Here is a 15,248-nt window from a genome sequence, read left to right on the forward strand (position 1 = left end):
CTCAAGAGCAAAGATCTCACTGGTTGGAAAATAACACTTATTACCCATTTTCATTCATGAGGTCAGGAATATGTTAAGGCATGTACTTTGCTTAGAACAGCAGTTGCCCTCCTGGCATTAGCCATTTACAGTAGTAGGAATGAGGCGCTTCTAACTCCTTCAGAATTTCCCTAGAATCAGGCAGCAGAAAGTGTTAACACTCTTTCACTGTGCTGGCATAGCAACTGCTGAAAGCTGCTACGTATGAAGGGCACAAGAGAACCCCATCCCCTTCCTCAGCATATGTCTGCTTCCTATAGAATATACATGGCACTGCAAAATATAAAAGCCGATTCAGAATATGCACTTGCAAGTGGATTTTGCTGTTTCATAGAAAGTATGGTGAAGTGGTTAAAGAGTGTCAGACTAGTATCTGGCAAACCTGGGTTGGAAACCCCATTGGTGCCATGGAAGCTCATAGGGTGAACTTGGGCTCTCTCAGCCTAACTTACATTGCAGAGTTATGAAGATAAAATGGAGGATAATGACGTAAACTGCCTTGGCTCCCCATTGAGGTGAAAGGCAGTGTACACATAATAATAAAGTAAAATAAAATTCAGTTTGCACATTGAAAGTTTATTAGCATGTGTGAATGAGCTGGAAAAAGGTGGAAATCACATTATTAGTTTTAGCCAAATGGTTAAAGATTGGGGGGGGGGGGTTGTACTGCTGGGTTAGTTTTCACTCTCCTTGTGATTTGTCTTGTGGCAGGAGTACTTACTCTGTGAATTAGGGGAAATTACACTTGCAATTCCTGTCAACCACAAGAATAACATATGCCCTGAGCACCACCCCAAACGCACACGAAGAATAATATATAACCTTTAAAATTACTATAGCCTCAACGATTATTTTTCCCCTGCTACTCAGAGGTTGCTTTTAAATTATGAGCTAGCATTCAACAGTGGCATGCCCCATTTTACCACCTTATTAAGTACTGACAGAGTCTGAATATGCAGAGAGAATGAAACACCAGACTGCTTAAAGAATAAAATAGTTTACACTATTTATAGGTGTATAGAAAGAGAAGAGACCTAACTAGCTAACTGTTGTCTGCAGTCATTCCTCTGTTCAACTGCTGTTCTGGAAGCAAACAGAGGAAGTGTGCCCAAAAAGCAGGAAGTCGCCTGTAAAACCAATCAGAACACTGGGGGAGATAATTTGAAACTCTTCAGTAAGTTCCTATCCTATCTATGCTAAATATACATCTCCTCTGTTCCCCCTTTGTATTTTGCTCAATTATGCACACTACAGATCTTGCATATTCCAACATTAAACTGCATATGTTGACCCCATTCCATAGACTGAACGAGTATCCCTCCACATCCTTTCTATAATCATCATGGGCAAGCTGTGTTGCATGTAAACATTTTATATTGAGTTCATAGTAATTATGACCTTTTTTCAATTTCTAAAGAAACTTGTCCCTTTCCTGAAATGTGGAACAGGTGCTACATTGGGAAACAATGCTCAGAAGAGCCACATGTGACTCCAGAGTCACTGAGATCACTGCTCAATTATGAATTAGATTTTCCTCTCTGAAATTGTATAGAGTTTCTGTTTGAAATATTTCAGAAATACTTACGATGCAGTTGATTACACACAAGATCAGAAATCGATCCAGAATCTGAAATCATGCGACTCATTACAAGAACATACCCCAGTCTTGTTTCATACAATTTAGTGATACAGTTCATTCACTCTGCTTTCATTAAGACATCACATAATTTTATATACATTTTATAAAATATACAAGTTAGACTATATTTCTCAACAAGCTCCAGATACATTCTTTCCTTTTGCCCTGTGTTTAAGAAACTGCCTTAATTGCAGCCATATTGTATATATAACTTATAATTTACCAAAAATAAAGGGGTCAGTTCACTTCTTCAGTCCTTTCAATAGGATTACCAACTAATTTTCTGGTAGGGATTGTGCATGTAACAGTTAATAGGTCATACCTCAGAGGTGACATTTACCAGCCACTAAAGGTAACATAGCATCAGGAACTCCTGCTCCATTCCTTGAGGGTACATTATTACTGCAATGTTATAATGTGGTAGCACTATAAAACAAATTTCACTCTTGACATACGTAATATTTATTAACTAGGGACAACGCTCGTTGCTTTCAGGAATACAACCCTCCCCATTGAAACAGAAAAGTGTTCTGCACATGGTTAGGGAAGCTCAGAGCCAAGTGCAGCAGGAGCCTCTTTCTTTTCTTGATGGGGGGGGGGGCAGGAAAGAGGATTGGAGGCAGCAGAGGCGGGAGAAAAAAAACCAAGAGGCAAATCTCTACCGAGAAAAGTTAGGGCTTCCCCTTTAAGGCAAGCTTGCAGCCTGGGAACGAGGAAGCTTTGAACTGAAGCTTTGGCCAGTCACGGCTTTCCTACAGTGGAGGCTCAGCAGCAAGTTCAGAACAAGCAGAGGGCAGTGTGCTTTCTCATGCCGATTTTTTCAATATTGGGTTATATCCACTCTAGAATATTGCGAGGAAAAGGTAGGGTCTCTCCGGATCAATCATGCTTGTTGCAGAGGGAAAATTTAAAGCGGACAAAATCAAAATGGAAATTGCATTCAGTGAAGACAGCAGGGCCTGAATCGACCTGGGATTGGAATAAAAGCTCCGTGCAGATTCAGCCCTGGAAAGGCTGCAGGCTGGATGCCCCGAGGCAGGGAACTCACTAACAGGAGCAGCTCTCACACAGCAGGGATCAGCAGCCTCTGAGGGAAGGTGGGAGGAGGAGGGGGTGGTCAGGAGTGGGGGACAGAAGGCAGTTGGCTGGCTGCTGGACAGACAGGCAAGGTAGTTGGAGGAGGAGACGCTCGGGTGGAACAGCTGCTCTGTGGGTATTAAGCGCTGAGTGGCATTTAAGCCATGAGACCAGCTCCTCCTCCTAGGCCTTACCAGAAATATTAAGTGGCACAGATATGTGATTAATACATTGGACTGAAGAGACAGAATTCTGGCTATTCTTATTTACTACAGGGGATACTTGGCTGTTTCAGGATACTGCTGATTCTATGACAAGTATTTCAGTTTCTACCCAACATATTGAACATCAGTGGGATTAATAATTCATATGAATATTGCATGATCAGGAAACACCATTAGCCTTACCAAAACAAAGTTATAGCAATGGTGGTGTTTTGATGCTGCAAATACAGCAAGTTCGCAGAAGTGGTTCTGCTATGTTCCTCTTCCTATGACAAACCCTTATGAGCACAGCGGGAGTGGGTGGGAAGGAGGCTCTTAGGAATGGGATGGGAAATGGCACAAGGGTTGTAACAATGGGGAATCAGCAGAAATTGTTCTGTCTTCCTTTTGTGTGAATGTGACAGCCTGCACAAGACTGGAATGCAAGTGATTTCTGTCAATTCACCCTTTCTGCTCCCTCACTCCCATGTTGCATCCACAGAGTTTCCAAAGGGTCTCCTCAAGAGTGGCTTTTTCAAGGATACAGTGGAAAATGGCAAAGATCTCTTCCATAATCTTGAACTATTTGCAGTGTGTAGGATCCACCTCCAAGTTAGCAGCTGTTCATTGTATTTTTACTTAAAAAAAAGGTCTGCCCATTTTTCAGTTTGTAACTAAATCTAAAAGATTAAAACACAAGTTAAGGGTAAAAAAAATCACCATAGAGACCATTTATTGCCTGAAAAAAATACATATACTTTATAATTAAGAACTAAAAAGGGCACATGGACAAAAAATAAACTGTAGTATATACATACTTTAAAAAGGATAAATAGCACATATATATTGTAATACTGCAATACATGCCCTTGAGTATTTCAGGCCCAGAAATTTCACTGTGTACATTAAAGGGATAAATAAGTGCTAAAATAAGCCATTTTTAGTGTAAACAATGTAATAGACTTATAACAAGTTACCATAATTAGGGCCAATGTAATAAAAGTACATATTGTCTTTCATATCACCTCATACTATTTAAACTTAACTAATGATGTATTCACAAATACAATTACAAGATAGTATAAAAGTAGACAATTTGTTTCATATTATTCACACAAACAGATACAGCTGTAGATTCCAAGGACTGTTTGGAGTCTTCACAATGCCCTTGAGAATTTATTGGTACACAGAATACAGTCCTTCCCTGTGTGCAGTCACAGTGCCTGCCAGGAGATCCCTATAGGCCACAACAGAGCCCCATTGGAAACATAAGAAGAGCCTGCTGGGTCAGATCACTGGTCCTTCTAGCCCACCGTTCTGCAGTCCATAGTCCCTTTCCGGCTACTGCCTCCACCTTCTCAGCATACACGCGCATGGATACTTTTAGGATGCCACGCCTTATTGGAATGGTTGATCTTTGTCCTCATCCCGTATTCCTCTAGGTTTTTCCTCAACTTATGTGAACAGAGGATGGCAGGATAGATGGCAGGCACATCCAGGTCTCATGCCGCAAGCTGTTCTGGTATATGCATAATACCAAACTGGGGCCATAATGGAAAAGAGTTTCTGTTACTCCGTATGCTGACTGTCCATGTGCAGGCACAATTCTTATACAGGGAAAGATTTTGCTCATAATATTTTTTTTCCTCTTCAGTTAGTCTTAAAGGGGTAAGCAATATGGTGTCCACAGAATCCAGGCAGACCACCAGTGCTTTTCCCCTGGAAAAAATGTCCCTCCCCTTTTCTGCTGTGAAACAACCAGTGTGTAGGTGCATGGCAGCAGCATGTAACTGCACAACTTTGGAGGGTCAGACAGAGTCTCAGACCTGATGTAATCTACCTCAATCTGAAGAATTTGAGCTACTCCACCCCCCCAGGCATACAGTCTTAGTTCAGACATCACACAGAACCATGGTTTTAAGTAACTATAGTTAGCATGAGTGAATGCAGACCCCTCCAATACCTATGGTTTGTTAAGGTCTATCAAACAAGAATCCTGTTGGTTTAGAAACCACAGTTCTTAACTATTGTTTTGAGTGATGTATGAGTCAGACATTCTGGCTTATGTCTAGTTAAAGGTTTTGGCTTATTCTTCAGTGATGACCTTTCAGGCTTTACAGAAGCAAATAAAACTAGCACTTGTCAAGGCAAACCAGTACTTGAGCAATTGCCTTCGTTTCACAAACGAACCTTAGTAAGTTGTGGCTTTATGGCTGAATTAAGCCATTATTATTAGATAATCTGTTTTGCTCACTGCCATTTCTGATTTTGGCTTCAAAATCCAACTGTTGGTACTGTCTGCCTAAGAAAGATTAGAAGTCATCATGATGGTGATGACTTGAAAAGCAGATTTGTTAAAACAATATTTCAAAGCTTGGATCTTTCTATTGCTTTCTTACTCTCTTTCCTAAATATATGACCCTAACTGATACATGATTATGGTAGGGTGAACCTGATTTTCCTCTAAAATAAATTTCTATCCAGCAGTCACCTCCTTGATGGTTCTACTGACATGGCCCTAGCAATTCCATAAACCTCTGATCAAGACTGCAAGCTCAATGTATTTTTGAAAAGCAGGATATTTTATAAATACATCTATGAATGATATTTCAACTAATTATAGGGAAATTCAGTGGTCCTATGCTAAATTCCTGCTCTGTCTGTTGATGAAAAGAGTTCTTTGGTGGTTTTCCACCTGAATATCACAAGCTGAGTGTTCTGAAACAGACACAAATTGAATTGCTGACATTCATGAATCTGCATCTTTAGGAAGTCAAGAAGTTCTAAAATCTAAACATAATGTGAAGTTGCTTCCATGAAGAATACTAATAATTTTGTTCATTCTGTTGGCTGACAAATAGACTATCTACCCCCTTCCCCCCCATGCACTTGGAAGTGAATTATTACTACTTCCTGACAGCAATTATCTTCTGCTTTGCTTTTCTAGCAAGCAGCTAATGAGAAGAGATGTGTAACAAGTTGCTTTGAATAAGAAGGCTGCTAGGCCACTTCTTTTACTATATTGCCATATCAACATTTCTCCTCAGTATTACTTTCAAGTCATTGTTAAACATGAGGGCCAGTCTTCAGTGATTTCAGGCAGACATTCCAGGTCCCATACATTCTCAGTTCTTCAGGATGCTCTGCTATCCCAGGAAAGATTTTCACATCTAGACTACAGACTATTTTCAGACCATTATGGACGGTGAAACCTGCAGTTGAGTAAAACATGTATATTTATCTGTATTTGTCTCTTCCTCCATTGTTGCCACAATCTGAACATACTGCATGTTTTCCCCACCTTAAACTTGCCATTTTAATAGCCCAAACTCCCACTGATCAGACCAAGACTACATCCAAACATCTCCCATAGTCAGCTCTATACTCTATCTCTTATCTGATCCACCTCCTCATCTCCCTTCATCCAGTCAGGTTATTGGATTTACAATTATTATTAATTAGAATTTGATGTTGCTGAATATTCTTCTGTAAGCTGCATTTAACTAAAATAAAAATAAACTTTCACACTGGATTTTAGAATTATTCACCCATGGCTCTCCCCTGCTTAAAAATCTCAGAAAAGGTGAGAGCACAGAATTGAACCACCAGTTTCACTGGGGCACTGCAAGCAGCGTTTGTATCGTTTTGCAGTAAATAAGTGAACAACAATGATTTTAAAATAAGATTTCCTTTAACAACTGTAAATGGGAATAATAACTGACTAATGAATCTCGAATGGTCTTCGTAAATAGCTTGAAGACATATTTCAAAAATGTTTAAGGGTGAATGGTGAGACAGTATAAAGTTGCTCCTTTGCTCTCCGTATAGTGTTGGATGTGGAATACTGGCCTAATGAATACAGAGATTAAAAATGAAACGTGACTAGTTGCTTTAAATTTTTAGTAATGGTTTAAAACTTGCAATTTAGTTTGATGGGAACTAGGGATGCCAGCTTTCAGGTAGGACCTGGGGATTCCCCGGAATTACGTCTCAACTTCAGACTACAGGCATCAGCTCCTCTGGAAAGCAGCTCATCAGCCAATCATGAATTCTCCAAATCAGAGTAGATGATGCAGAGCCAAATGGGTTGATATGGTATAAGGAAATTTTATATGACTGAGTTCTCAGAATCTTATATAATCTGATCTTTATCAGACGGTAAACCAGTTAGCAATGATTAGCTTTGTCCTATTTGCTTAAATAAGTAACTTACTTAAACAAGATCTAATTCTAAAAGTCCCTAGGCATGCAGGAAGAATTCTGTTGTCTACAAATATAAACTTTGTTCTCGTACCTGGTAAAATGTCGGCTCTCTTCATGTACTTCCATTTCCGTGCTTTTAAATTCATTTAATTCCTTCCGTATTGCTGCCTAATTTAAACCAAACAACAAGGGATTAGACAGTTCTTAAATAGAAGTAATCATAGTATTGTTTTCCCCCACAAAGTAGATGCTGTGAACAGTATAATTTATGAATAGTGTTCTAATTTTTATGTATTTACTGTAAGACCTCTTATATTTGCTGTGCTATTCTTATCCCAGTTCATTCATATGTATATGTGTGTATGCACCCTTATTCCATATGTAAGTGTACCCTGGTGCTGGATGATACATAACTTCATCTAGAATTTGTGCGGTTAGGTTACCACACAGGTGACTTCACAGCCTCTACTGACCTGTATCCTCAGACTAGGTACCTGGCCTAACGCTTCTCTGTGATAAAATACAGGACACAGAACATAGGTTCTCAAATAATTATAAAAGGGCCATCTGGGCGGCACTGTCCAGGACTGGAACCCGCAATCCGGCCTGGACTTCTGCTGTTCCAGCAAGCTAATCCAGATGCTGGATTGGGCTGGCCCCTAGAGGGCCCACCTCCAATTGGTGTGCGTGAGCCACTCGCCCAGCCTCGCCGCCAGACAGTCCCTGCATGGCGAGGAGGGCAGGTCTGCGGCTCACGCCCTTCCTCCATAGCGGGCCTGTCCACCATGGGTTGGCCTGGCTGCTGCCCTGCACCTGGACGTGCACTGCGGGTTGCTGTGGATGTGGCGGTGGCACCTCGCTGGCAGCCAGGCTGCTGGCAAATGGCTGGAGCACCAGCAGCTGGCCGGAGACTCGCAGGACTCCATGGACACAGTGGTGAGGTCTTTGGCTGGCCATGCTGTGATGACTGCTGCTCTGTGCCTGGACGTGTGCTGTGGCCTCAGAGCCACTGCCACCATAGCTTGCCTAACCAAAAAGAGAGAACCTGTCCCAGGCTATCAAAATCAGTTAACAATATATTTATTCATCTCTATTTTAATGATAAATGAAACAACCAGAACAGACTCTAGATTTTGTTCCGTTTTCAAAGTAGACCTTTAATCGGTGGTTATTTCTTCCTATGATTTTGAAACTTATCCTAGAAGTTTTCAATATTTCAACCAACTCAAAGTTGTAATCAAAATTCTATGCATATAATAGCGGCCTTCAGCTCGCAGGTATGGGAGAGCTTTGTCCAGATGCCACTCCCCACAGCTTGCCTGGCTGAAGACCTTGGCGCTGTGTCCATAGCACCCCACCAGCCTCCGGCCAGCTGCCGGCACTCCAGCTGCTCACCAGCAGCCTGCCTGCCAGCGGCCTGCCTGCCAGTGCACTGCTGCCGCCATGTCCACGGCGTCCCATGAGCCTCTGGCTTGCCGCCACCATTCCAGCCGCTTGCAAGTGGCCTGCCCACTAGCGTGCTGCCACCGCCGCCTGCACAGCGCCCCGCCAACCTCTGGCCACCCGCCGGCGCTTCAGCCATTCGCAAGTGGCCTGCCCGCCAGCAAACTGCTCACCCGGCCTCTGCCCCAGAGCTTTTCTGCCCAGTGTTGATGCGCCGGCGATCCCATTGGCCACCAAACCTCTGCGCCCGTGGCCTCCAAGGCCGTGCCTCATCTCCAGATGCCCAGGTATGTCACCTCCCCACCCATGCTCACTCTCAATCCTGGGGGCCGCTAACAGCCATTGAATTTTGCCATGCAATGGGCTTTTTGGCTAGTTTAAATAAATGTGGAGAGAAGGCTTCCGTAAGTTACTATAACAATAAACTTTGTCATCTTTTTCTTTCAGAGTTAATTCCCCCCCCCCCCATATTTTAAGAGTTATTTTCCCCATAAACAAAACCATAGAAAATGGCACTAATGGGAAAAGCTGGGGAGGGAAGTTGCAGAAAAATAATTTTTTCACTCAAAGCAGCCAACTGTTTAATGTACATTGGCAGAGGGGATTATTGCAGCCTACAGGCCAGGAAAGGTAGATGACTAATGCTTAGCAGTTGGACAAGCTGCAGGATTCCTGCCTCTCCTGCCAGGGGACAAATTTTTAGGCACTCAAATCAAATGGTTTTCATCTAGAAATTAGATCTAATATTAGTTTTATGTAAGAACAGACAAAAACGTTTAGCCATTACAGGCCTACATTCTCAGGTGGAAGATATAGCACGGCGGCAGCCCTTTAGAGTACTTTACATGGACAATGAACACTGAAAATTGGAGGACAGTAGTCAATTCGCGCTCTCTTCATTTATTCTACAGTAATTTCTTTAAAAGGCTGTCTGTCTACACACTCAAAGGTATTAGCACAAATACTCTTAGTCTAGAATAATCACTGCTTTTAGCTGCTCCTATTTTTTTTTAAATATCACTAATATCTCGCAATAATCCATTATAAAAAGCATCTCATTAGAAGCACACATCTTTCAGTGAAGGGCAGAATGACAGCACAACACAAATATCTCAGGCCGCAGCCTTCTGTTGTAGCAGATGATCCCTGGGGTGATCTCTAAATATGGGGTTGCAGCAACAGCAGAGTTAACAGTTATGGCCTTCTACAGCCATCATCTTGTATCAGTTTGGTGTAGTGGTTAGGAGTGTGGACTTCTAATCTGGCATGCCGGGTTCGATTCTGCACTTCCCCACATGCAACCAGCTGGGTGACCTTGGGCTCGCCACAGCACTGATAAAACTGTTCTGACCGAGCAGTGATATCAGGGCTCTCTCAGCCTCACCCACCTCACAGGGTGTCTGTTGTAGGGAGAGGAAAGGGAAGGCGACTGTAAGCCCCTTTGAGACTCCTTCGGGTAGAGAAAAGGGGCATATAAGAACCAACTCTTCTTCTTCGTCTTCTACTGGAACATGTTTGCAGCCAAAATTACTAGACCCGCATTTCCTCTTTCCCCTGGTAATATTTAGTGTTGCAATACACTATTATACTGGCACTGTTCAAAATGTTTCCTAATATGCAGCGGGTAGCTTAAAGTGAAGTGGAGTGAATCAGAATTGTATAACGGTTTGAGTGCCGGACTAGGATCTGACAGACCTAGGTTTGGATCCCAATTCTGCCATGGAAGGACCAAGGACTCGATGAATGAAGAACACCTGGGTTTCAGTAATTAAACTGATAAAAGTGAAGACTTGAGGCAGAACCAGTCTGTGGATACAACTTCTGCAACCACCGCTTTGTCTTCCAGATCTTTTGGGAATATCTTATTGCTAATATTGTGTTTTGTTTTCCAGAGAAAGATCACTGTATCCTAATAGCTACTTTTGCCTGTGAACCTTAGAACTCTGCTTTTTGAACAGAACTCTTGGCTCCCAAACCTGTTGTGGACTGGTTTGCCAATTCCGCTTTGTTTGTCGCCTTAATATCTTGTAATTGCCTCTGGGCATTCCAGAAACTCCTGGACAGAGTAAAAGCATCCGGCACTGGCCTGAATGCAGTTCATTTATGTCTGTGTGCATTTCAAAGACTGTGTCAGCAAACACCAGGCTAATCAGTAGATGCGATATGTACTATTGGTGGGACACAGTGTTTTCGTACCAGCTACTAAGAATTCACTCTCCCTCAATCTACGTGTCCACTTGCCAAGAATTGCATGCTGTGTCATGCCAACCCTTCTGTGACTTTTTGCCATGCTAGTAGTGATATTGGACACTTGGTTTTTCTTCTCCCCACTGAAAACAGTGGGCTTTTTGTTTCTATCACAGTGGGACCCAGGTTCTTTGACAGAGGGAGTGGTGGGATGCAAGATACAAAAGATCAAGGGCCATTGTTCTAAAATATCAACGTTCTGAGAAGGCAGGCAAGAGGACAATCAAAGTGATCCTGAAATGCCTGTGAGATCTTACTGGATGGCTATAACTTTTCCCAAACAAAGCCCTATCTCTGGCCCAGAACTGGAGATCACAAAAAGCAGCCAGATATTGTGAAAAGGGGTCATAATAGCATTCGTATCTTTCTTGTATATCACTGTTTAATCTTTGACCAACAGATGCATGTCTGTGGTACTCCCATTTGAATGAAATGCATGACAGAAAGACTGCTAAGGAAATAGTCAATGTTCAAAATGTACAAAAGTGTACATTTCCTTGCAAATGAATAGTCTCCATCATGGCTGAGAGGGACAACAGCTGCATGCATTGGCAAGAATTTCTGCTACATTCTTAGAGATATAAAGTTGCTTTTAAAATAAATATTTGTCTCTTGCCTTGTCTGCAGGTGTTAATCTTGCCCAAGGCTTGTCGGCACGACGGTCATAATCTGGAGAATCCGTCACTTCCACATACTCATTAAAACATAAGATTCTCCTTGCTTGAAGTTCAGCCACAGTTGGTCTCAGACTTAACTATTAAAAGAGTAAGTATAAATGTAATAATCCAAAGAAAAACTTAGGGTATGCAGTTAGCTCAAATAGAATTTTAAAGAAAAAATGTCACGTGTAGACATGTAAATAAGAAATCAGTTTCAGAGTATCAACCAAAACCAGAATATAGCATAACCAGATTTCTTACTAGATCATAACACTTGATCAAGCATAAAGACCACATGTATATGCTTAATTCTTTACTGCAAAGATTTAGGCTTAATTCACATGTGGCACCTATTTTGCATCATGTGAGCAGGACACAAGCTTATATAGTCCCCTCCCCTGCATATACTCTGATTCATTTGCAGCAATTGCTAGCTAACAATAGTTGTTATATGGCATAGTTATCATGGATACCTATAGGGTTGAAACTTAATCAAGTTGTCAAGCTAGCCTTCAATCCACTGCAGGCCAGGGTTTTGCCAAGGAGATTCTGCAACCTGCTGGGAATTGTGGAAAACACTCAGGGCAGAAGAAGAGCTGCCACCACTCTGTCTCTTTCTGTCCCTTCCTATTATTATTATTATTATTATATTAACACATGTGATATGCTGACTCTCCAGCCTCTCACCTTACTTAATTGGCTGTTGACAGCAGGGTAACAAATGGTGTAGTGACTTCACTTCTAGATGAACATAGCATGGCATTATGGAAGAAAGCACAGCAATGTGTTCTCTAATCCCCCCCCCCCCCCCGCCCCATATCAATAGCACTTTTTACATGCTGCTGCCCAGTTGACTGAGTGGCCTGTTTTAGATATAACAGTCAAACCATGGCTTCAAACCATAGTTTCCAAGTTAATGAAAAAAGCCCTTACAGAAATAAAAACAAAGCTTGCTATCTATTCATGAACAAATCCCACTTGTTTCCCTGTTTGCTGGAAGGTTAATTTTATTTCAAGGAAGAGGGAGAAGGAACAAGACAAGAAGAGATCAGCAGGTATGAAACTGACACCAGAATGTCCATACACCTTCTAGTGGAAAGGGCTCTCTTGATTTCATGTAAATCACATCCTGAGTTCCCTGCAGGTTACTCTCTTTGTCTGAGCTTGGCCAATTCACTTTAAAATTGGACATTTGTTTCTCATGCTTGCTGTTTAGCTATTGTACACGTTTCCTCTCTGTTCCCTCTTCCTTTAATACATGGGCAGCCAATCTATTGGTTGTCAGAGCTATTCCAGAGGGGGTATGGAGCCTATTTAACAGGGAGGTAGTGGGGAGTACCAGCATCAGTGAATTCTCCTTCTCTGTGGGTTCTTCCCTCCCACTGTTGGGGAGCTGCCACAGTGGGCAGTCATGGTGCTGTGTCATCCCACAAAGGCAATGAAAGCCTCACAGTGGGGCTTGGCATAATGAAGCAGCAGTACACTCTGTTTCTCCCCAGGAAGGAGGAAAGATGGTGAAAAGTGGGCATGCACATACACTGGGGTGCCCTACTTCAGCTCCAAATTCCTAGTTGTGGAACTGGCTGGAACGGTGGAGCTTGGAAGGGATGCTACTACACCCCTCCTCACTGTGCTCTTGCTTTCTGGTGGCCCACAGCACAACTGGGCATGTATCCTGGGGTGTGTTCAAGGTTGTGACTTGCATGGCCCTTCTCCTCCCGTGCTGCCCCAGAAGGGCACTGAAAATGGGTAAAAATGAACCTAGAAGAGTATAGCCTATGTGGAGGCTGCCCTACGCTCATCTGTAGCCTGGTTTTGTGGAGCCTCAGGGCCAAGCTGAGAAGCACAAGACGTGAGGAAATGGCTGCCCTTCTGGAGCACATGAGAGGGGAAGGGGACTCCCTCCATGAGTGATTATTAGCTAATGACAAGCTGACAGCCAGCTGCTATAGACTGGTTGGTGACCAATCATGAGTGCACACACTTTCTGTTCAGCAGTCTGCCTGTTGGGGGTGCCAGATTTCTTCTACTTGCTGTGCTATGAAGGAATCCCCTTGGGAGGTACAAATGTCTTCCTACAGGTTGCAACAGTAACTTAGTAGATATTTTTGCATACAGCTTTTCTGTAGATGACTGAGCCTTTCACTTAGTTGTCTATAAAACTAGGGCCTTTTCTGGCATCACTTAAATTTGGTAGGGAAGATTCCTTGGGCGAGAAGTACAGTTCCCAAGAATGCCATTTCAATTGGATAGTAAATAAAGGAATTATTACAGGATGTGTTTTTAGCTGAAACTGGTAGAAGTAAAAAGAAATACAGGAACTATACAAACAAAAAATAAGAACTGGAATTAAAATGGAACACCACATCCTGAGGTGTGGGTATGAAGAGCACCGTTTCTCATAGTTTGGCTCCTAGGGCTCCTCTGAATTTCCATTCTAGTTTTTAATCACTACCATTATCTTGTACAAAGAAAGTACATCAGAATACTTTTAAAATGTCAGTCAGCTTCAAAGAAGCTAGCGATGTGAATATTTCATCAACCTTGATAGGGACTCTCTGGTTCAGGGAACTCTAGTATTCAAGCAGCTGCATGAAAATACACCAGAATGCACGTTCTTCTGGAACAGTTCCTTTGCCAAAATCTAAGCCAGTTTCAACACGCCCTCCAAATTTCAGATGTATCAATGGAGGATCTATGTTGCATGTCATTTTCTAGGTGGAAAATATTGTGGTAAGCATCTGTGATTGTCAGGGACAAGCACCAGTACTCACTGAAAGATGGCTGCCATGTGCACTTTATTTGGAAGGTGGTTTCACTGCAGATACACATGAGGGAAAGCTGCAGCAGGGTAAATCACATCTTTGTTTAAGAAAGGAAAACATAACTTTCCAAAGTCGGATAGCTGTGGTTGACCTGAGCTACCACATATTTACAGGAAAGATTCATAAAATATATCTCTCATTAACTTGGGCACTGCTTCCACAAACTATATGAACTATACGCCTTGGAGACTAAGATGTATGAGGAAAGGTTGGGGGGCATGGTCTGTTTAGCCTGGAGAGGAGATGACTGAGAGGGGATCTGATAACCATCTTCAAGTATTTAAAAGGCTGCCATATAGAGGATGGAACAGAGTTGTTCTCTCTTGCCCCAGAGGGACAGACCAGAACGAATGGGATGAAATTAATTCAAAACATCTGGAAGAAGTTCCTGACAGAGCAGTTTCTCAGTGGAGCAAGCTTCCTCAGGAGGTGGTGGGTTCTTCATCTTTGGACATTTTTGAAGAGAGGCTAGATAGCCACCTGACGGAGAGGATGATTCTGTGAAGGTTCAAAGGTGTGGCAGGTTATAGTGGATGAGCGATAGGATTTTGAGTGTCCCGCATAGTGTAGGGGGTTAGACTAGATGACCCAGGAGATCCCTTCCAACTCTATTATTCCATGATTCGAAAATCCTCAGGTTGATATCATATGACAATATGCTTGCTGTGTATATCAACTTTTATAATCATACCACGGCATAAATCATGTGGCACCTATTCCAATTAATATCTATCCTGCACCTAGCAAACTGGATTGCCAGATATATGTGGTGAAGAGGGAAGAACATAAGCTGAACTCCTTAAAAGGCAAGGTTTCTTGTGAGGGCTGACTGCAATTCAATGAAATTTCCAAAATCCTGCTTACAGTGACAGAAAGCAGGTGCACAAGTTCAGTTCCTATCTGTACTGTGCTC

General features: G+C 42.4%; 1 protein-coding gene across 4 annotated transcripts in view; it reads right to left on the reverse strand.

Moving 5' to 3' along the window:
- Window positions 1-3,658: 3,658 nt before the first annotated feature.
- The window catches only part of PHACTR2 (phosphatase and actin regulator 2), a 139,577-nt gene continuing 127,987 nt past the window's right edge, over window positions 3,659-15,248 (reverse strand). For all 4 annotated transcript variants that reach the window (XM_077350997.1, XM_077350973.1, XM_077350990.1 and 1 more), the window contains 3 exons: window positions 11,468-11,605; window positions 7,253-7,329; window positions 3,659-6,170 (listed from right to left, as the gene is read on the reverse strand). In XM_077350997.1, coding sequence (XP_077207112.1) covers window positions 6,155-6,170; window positions 7,253-7,329; window positions 11,468-11,605 — 231 coding nt within the window. In that variant the 3' untranslated portion in view covers window positions 3,659-6,154. The remainder of the gene's footprint in view (window positions 6,171-7,252; window positions 7,330-11,467; window positions 11,606-15,248) is intronic.

This window comes from Paroedura picta, chromosome 1, assembly GCF_049243985.1.
Source record: "Paroedura picta isolate Pp20150507F chromosome 1, Ppicta_v3.0, whole genome shotgun sequence".
Taxonomy (NCBI): domain Eukaryota; kingdom Metazoa; phylum Chordata; class Lepidosauria; order Squamata; family Gekkonidae; genus Paroedura; species Paroedura picta.